The following is a 6,828-nucleotide window of genomic DNA, read 5'->3' as shown; positions in this document are numbered from 1 at the left end:
CGGGGCCTTAGGTGGGGTCCAGCTGGAAGGCGTCATCGCTGGTGGGTGTGGTGAAGAATGACGGCTGGTCGCAGGTCGCCGGCTCCTGCGCCCCGCCACCGCGCTCCCGGGAGCGCCGCTCCTCCAGCCGCAGGCTGCGCTCGAAGTCCAGCAGCTGCCCCATGAAGTTGAAGTTGGGCGACACGTTTGACTTCTTTCTCTTGACCAGGTCGTAGGCATCGTTGAGCGACAGGTGGAGCTTCTGCATGAGGTAGGCCACGGTGACGGTGACGGAGCGGCTGACTCCCGCCAGGCAGTGGACGAGCACTCCGCAGTTCTGGGACAAGGCCTCGTCTAGGTGCGACAGGGCAGGGCCCAGAGGCCCCGGGGGCCAGCATGAGGGGGGCAAAGGCCAGGTGCCCGAGAGGACCCCACCCTGCCCTCTGAGCCAGGGAGCCCTGCCCGGCCTGGGGCAGCCCTTGGGAGCGGGGCTGAGCACTGCCCACCCCCCAAGTGCATCGCGTGCATCGCGGCTTTGGGCTCTGGGAATGGCAGCCAAGCCTGGGAGGGATTCTCATGAGGGACAGGGAAGGAATGGGGGCCACCAGGAGCCAGGCCTGGAGGGCAGACTGGCGGAGGGCAGGGCAGGGTGGACTCACCGATGAATGCAATGGCCTCCGGAAAGAACTGGGACAAGTTCTGGCTCCAGTGGTCAGAAATGGGGATCTGTTTGTAGTGAAAGTCGCCATTCTTCTCGAAGAGGTTAGGGAGGTTGGGGGTGACATTGAGGATGTAGCGGATGCCCAGCTTAGCCAGGCTCTCCAAGTTGGCCGAATCCCGAGCACTGCCCAGGTAGAGGTTGGGCAGGATCTGGACAGGGAAGGATGGCAGCAGCCCCACTGGGGGGGGCGTGGTGCCCTCCGAATCCAGGCCACAGCTCATGGAGTCTCGGTCAGCCTCGGACTCCGCGTCGGAGCAGTCGGAGCCCAGGCATAGGCCACCCAGCCCCACCACGGGCACTGGGCTGGGCACCGGGGCTGTGCTCGAGCCTGCACGGCCATCGAGGCTGGTCTCACACAGGTGAGGGCACTCAGCTTGGAATCTGCTGAAGCCACCTGTGGGGGGAGAGGGGGCGGATCCTGCTGACCTGGTCTCCTGGGTAGTCGGGCGCCCCTGGCTGGGTATAGGGAGCCAACCTGAGACAACCCGGGGGTTTGCAGATGTCTCCAAAGGGAACAGAAAAGCCAGCACTGCTGACCGCTCCTCTGGACAGCAAGTGCCCACTGCAGCTGCTGGGGGTGCAAGAAGCGGGCCCAGGCACAATCGCCTAAGAGGATCCTATGGCCTCAGGGCCGGGCTGAGGCAGGTGTGAGGGCTCAACAGAGTCCAGATGGACTGCCAGCGCCAGGGAGGACAGTGGCCATCAGTTAAAGAAGAAAGGTTCGGATGTCAGTTCTCTGCCTGGGTGTGTCCTGATCCAGTGTGACCAGGAGCACCCTGAGGGATGAAGTTGGACCCCAAGAGGTGGGTGCCTGGGAGACAGTGACATTACATCTGAATGGTTCCAAAGTCCCCAGAAGCCATCATCTCCTTCATCTACCTGGGGTTGGGAGTGGGGGCCTAGAAACCTGACAGTTTATATATTTAAACATCCCCAATGGTCCAATGACCTTTCTTGAGGACCAACCAATGGGGAGGTGGGGACAGCTGGCTGTATAGGTTTAGGGAAATCCTGTCCCTGCCCTGGACCTGGGGAGGGGGGTATTTGGCACAGCAAAGAGCAAACAGGCCCGTGTCAGCCTGCCTCCTCCCCGCCCACCCCAGGCCTGCCATGACTGGTGGGGGTGGAGCGGGGTGGGGGGTGGGTGGGAAAGCAGGTCCTTGTCTGGCCCTTGCCTCTCTTTCCCTTTGCCTAGCAGCTGGGGGAGTTGGGGATACCGTCACCGTCACTGGGACGCTGGGGAGCAGGCATTTGGTAGTTTGTTCTTGAACATCCTGTGAACTAGGTCAGATCAGCCCAAGTCTTCCCGTTTTCTAGACTCAAAAACTGGGGCTTCCAAGGGCGAAGGACTTGCCCAAGGTCACACTCACGCTTTCTCCCGCAAAGCAGCCTGGTAGGGTTATCGGGGGAGGGTGTCTCCCCTCTACTTTAGACAAAATGAGTTGGGGTTTGCCCAATTAATTACGAATCCCCTCCCCAGGCAGGTGCCCTCCGCTCCGCCATGGCACCTACCCTGGAGGTAGTAGGCCAGGTAGCCTTCCTCCCGCAGCTTCTGGAGCAGGGTGCCCAGCACCGACTCGGCCTCCCACTCGTCGGCCTCGGCCTCGGCCTCCCCGCGCCGGCGTCGGCCCCCGCCCTGGTCGTAGAGGAGCACCGGGGCGGGCGGGGGCGGCTGCAGCGGGGGTCCGGGCAGGAGCGCGCGCACCGACAGGCTCCCCCTGCGCAGGCGGCGCAGCAGCAGCGCGGGCAGGGCCACGCTCAGCGCCCCGCCGATGCGCGCCGACTCGTACAGCTCGCGGCTTCGGCAGTCCAGGAGCAGCAGCCGCGGCCGCGGGGGCGACAGCTCCCGGCGCAGCCACAGGCACGAGCGGCCCAGGCCCTCCATGGGCGCGCAGCTCCCTGCACGTCGGGCAGCGGGCGCTGCGGAGAGAGGGAAGGCGCGCGGCGTGAGCCAGGGTCTCCGCGCCCGGCCGCTCTAGGGGCTCGGGCCGCGGGGGCCGAGACGTGAAGCCAAGCCGGTGTCCTGACGGCGGACCCCGCAGAGACACCCCTCCACCGCCCGCTTCTCTCCTCGCGCCCCTCGCACACAGAGGACGCGCAGAAAGGCGCCCCAAGAAAAACTCCCGGGGCAGCCACTCGGGCCCCGGGAAGGGAAGCACGAGGGGTCACCCGGAAGGCTGGGCGTCTAACGCTCCTGCTGGGGCGCCCCAAGGCCGCAGCCACCTCCCCTTAACAGCCCCCGTCTGTGTCTCTCGCTCAGCTTGCCCGCGATCACTCTCCGAGTGTGGGCTTCCGACTTTGGGGGTGCGTGCGAGTGAGGGGCTGGGGTTCAACGTCTGGATTTCCCCACGGCCAGCCGGACCCGGGCCACAGAGGTGGCGCCGAGGCGATGGGCCTCCGTGAGCCCTCTCGGAGCTGGCCCGGCCTCGGCCACCCCCACCCTCGCCCCAGGAGAGAACAAAAGGAGAGAGACCTGGAGCGCGATCCGGCGGCCTGTGGCCGCGCTCGGACGTTCCGGCCACGGCCACTGCCACGGCGGGCGCGGGGCACCGTCCCGGGCCGGGTGTCCCCAGGCCCGGCCGCCGGCAGTGGGCGGGGCGGTGGAGCAGGCTCGCACGTGGAAGCCGAGTCCCGCGCCGCCCGCGCGCCGGCCGCTTCCTGGCGGCTGGACCCAACTTCCACCTTGGAAGCCGCGGCCTTCGGACGTGGAGTTGCAGCTTGCAGGGGCGGGGCGGGGCGGGGCGGCGGGGGCGGGCTCGGGGGGCTGGCGAGCCAACGGGTGCGAGCGAAGGCAGTCGGGTGGGAGCCGCGAGAGGCAGGCCGAGCTGGGGCTTCCACTGAGGCGGGACAGGGTCGGGGCAGAGGCCAAGGGCAGGTCAGGGGCCCAGCAGGGGACCAGTTATAACTACCCTGGCCGGCGCCAGCCTAGTCCCTGGAGGCAGGGGGAGGGTTGGGGACAAGAGACCATTGCCCCTGCCCCAGAAGTTGCCTCCAACCCAACTCACTTGAGGACCCTGGACCATCGGATCCCCTGCCTGGACCTCAGTGGCCCCATCTGTATCATGGTCTCATCATAGCCACCACCTTGGGCTACCAGGGGATGCCACCGAAATCATGGGGCAGGGGGGTGGGGAAGCAGGACCAGAAACCTACTGCTCTCTTCTAGCTCAGAGCTCTGCCCAAGGCTGGCTGGAGGGCTAGGTAGGCAGAGGGCAGCTCTTGGGCCATTCCTGCCCCTGGGTTTCATCCCCACAGGCCTGGCCAAAGACACCCATTAGCTCCGAGCTCCCAGCCCTAAACTGGATCACTCTGCTCTTATCACATTACTGATGCTAGGAGTCACCCCTGACTCCTCCCTCTGCCTGCATCCCTTAACCCCCTGTACTGATCAATCCGGAGGGAAGTAGTTTCCACTTAAATATCTCTCATATCCATGCTCTCCCCTCTGTCCCCTGCACTGGCCAAGGGCTCACATTCACCAACTCCTGGCCAGGTCACTGTCACAGCTTCCAAAACAGTCTCCCTGCCTCCAGCCCTGTCTGCAGCAACCTGCCCTCCGCCCTGCCCTGCCCTGTGCCAGAACGCCATCCATTCAAGAAAGGCTGGTGGCCTCTGTCCTTTCCATAGGCACAGGGTGATGAACAGGCAGGACACACAGCGTCCCTGTTTGCCAGGCACTCCCACTCTAGCAGGACAGATCAACAACAAGCAAGGAGACTGAACAGCATATCAGGTGTGATAAGTTCTGAGACAATGAAACGAGGGGCAGGGGAGGTTTCTAAAAAGCTGATCTGGCTATATGTCCCTTCTTTGCTTAAAGCCCAACAAGAGCAAATATCAGTGTTGAAGGAAAATGGACAACAGATAAGGTAAAGCTCATACAAATAAGTCAAAAGGTTAAGACCCTGGTAGATAAGTGGGCAAGGAACCAGAAAAGACTGCATACTGCATGAAGAAAGGAATGCAGCAGGGTAGAAAATATTTGGGGGAAGGTTCAAACTCAGACATGGGAGGAAAACAAATTCAAAAAACAATGTAACAACAAAAAAGAAGGCAACACTTCCCACCTACTACATTATAAGATGTTCTCAAAATGAGAACACCCAGTGCTGGCAAGGTTGCTTTGAAATTAACATGCCGTTCTATTGCTGGAAAACTATGTATCAAGTGTGGTCCTTTTGGATATTAATCTGGCACAAGAGCTAGAAAAAAATCCATACCCTTTGGCCACTTCGGGGAATCTACTCTAAGGAAATAAAAGAAGGCAAAGCTATGGACACAAGGATGGGCACCACGAAACATTTTTCTAAGGAGTGAAAAATGCAAAGCAACCTTCAATTTCAACATTGAGAATAATTAGTCCAGTCCACCCATCTGTATGTCTGTGGGAAAGACTCCTCTCATGAGCCATGGAGTAAGATGAGAAAACGTAGGAGGTAATTAATGCTGAGGGGAAGAGGGCAGGCTTCAGACAGATAGGTCACCTCAAAGGGGCCTCCAGGTGGCCCCTCTCCCTCCTTCCCCTGGTGGGCCTCCAGCCCTGGACTCCTAGAACACCAGCACTGGGCTCATCTTTGGCCACACCCTGTATGCCACAGCCCCCAGGGGGCTTTGGGCAGCTGTGCCATGCCCCCCACTCCCCCATCCCCTCTTGCCCTGTGGGTCTGGGCCCCAGCCCAGGCCTCCCTCCTATGCGGCCTGCCCAGATTCTGCTCATGCTTCAGGTCACCCCAAGGCGCCCTCCTCCAGGCAGGCTCCTCATCTCATGGGCCAGCCTGTAGCCTCCCTTCTCCATGCTCCAGGGACTGCCCGGTGACCCACTTCCCCCTTTTCTCAGTGTGTTCCTGGGGCAAGAACTCTGTCTTCTACCTTCTCCTGTCTCTCACATCCTAGCTCCACAGTGGCAGAGGTGGGCATTGGCTGCCCCCTCACCATGGGTGCCCTGCCTGCAGGCTGCCTCCAGACCCACTGCAGCTGTGGGTGGGACCTTGGGGTGGGCAATGGTTGAAGGCACCACGGAAGTTCGGCAATGTGCCAGCCTGGTGAGCAGGACTGGGACTTGCCCACGCTGTGGATAGCAGGGGTGGCACTGGGCTGGAACCAGAGACACGAACCCCACCTGTACCCCACCTGCCCTGCCGTGGGGGCTCAGTATGGTTGGAGAGAGGATCACCGATAGGAGCTCCTGAGGTGCCCCTGCTGGCAAGCTCTCCAACCGGGAGAAAGCGGGGAGTAGGGGTGAGGGGGAGTCAATCTCGAAAGTCAGTGCCCGGTGCCTGCGGCGCCCGCAGCGCCAGCAACAGGACAAACGGGGACCTGTTGCCACCTCCGCACTGCAGGGCTGAGAGAAGCCAAGATCCCCAGCCCCCCCGCCCCGACCCTCGCCGGGCCCACCCCCACTCGGGCCCCCTGCAACGCCTGCTCCGGCCGCCGGCCCCGCCCCGCGGCCGCTCTCCCGGCGGACTGTGCTGGGGGAGGCAGCACCGCGCGCCGGGGCCTCGCCTGGCTCCCTCCCGCGGGCGGAGCCAGGCCGCGCGCTTGCGGCTCGCCGCAGAGTGGGCGCTGCGCCCGCCGCCCCCGCCCCCGCCGGGCGCCCCCAGCCTCCGCCGGGTCGGGCCAGCGCCCCCTGCAGGCCACGGGGACGCCGCCGCCCGCAGGCCCCGCGCGCGCCGCGTGCGCCCTCTGGTCCCGGCATCCTCCCGGAGGAGCGGCGCCCCGCATTCCCCCCGTGAATGCACCGTTCCCGCCGGGCCGAGTGGCAGGATCTCGGCTGTCACGGCCCGGTCACATGGCCAAGAGCACAACTCCCGGCGACAGCGTTCCTGCCAAATCCAGTGTCTTTTCCACCAAATCCACTTTCCGCTGGGGATGGCTTTCTGCTTTTCCTGGTCGGTCTCCTCGCGGGACTGGGAGTTCCTCCAAGGCAGGAACGTTGTGTGTGCCCGGCCCCAAGCTGGCCCCAGCCCCCAGTGCAGGGCCTGGCACGCGCCCGGCGCTCACGGAAGAAATGCTCGTTAACAAAGGAGGCATGAATGAATGAAACCAGTTGTTGCCTGAGGGAGCCCAGGAGGATGCTTCTGCTTTTTCCTTCTGCCGATCACACACTCCTCCCCACCGCCAGACACGCA

The 6,828-nt window shown here is 63.3% G+C and overlaps 1 protein-coding gene across 1 annotated transcript; it reads right to left on the bottom strand.

The window, feature by feature from the left end:
- Nucleotides 1-7: 7 nt before the first annotated feature.
- DUSP9 (dual specificity phosphatase 9) lies at nucleotides 8-2,585 on the bottom strand. Its single transcript, XM_063084438.1, has 3 exons — nucleotides 2,213-2,585; nucleotides 639-1,094; nucleotides 8-333 (listed from the first exon to the last, which is right to left on the bottom strand). Exons 1-3 carry the CDS (start codon nucleotides 2,583-2,585, stop codon nucleotides 8-10), a joined length of 1,155 nt encoding a protein of 384 aa, XP_062940508.1.
- Nucleotides 2,586-6,828: the final 4,243 nt, after the last annotated feature.

Source organism: Cynocephalus volans, chromosome X (genome assembly GCF_027409185.1).
Source record: "Cynocephalus volans isolate mCynVol1 chromosome X, mCynVol1.pri, whole genome shotgun sequence".
In the NCBI taxonomy this organism is placed as follows: domain Eukaryota; kingdom Metazoa; phylum Chordata; class Mammalia; order Dermoptera; family Cynocephalidae; genus Cynocephalus; species Cynocephalus volans.
Note: the sequence above shows the minus strand (reverse complement) of the source record. Positions and strands in the feature narration are given on the sequence as shown.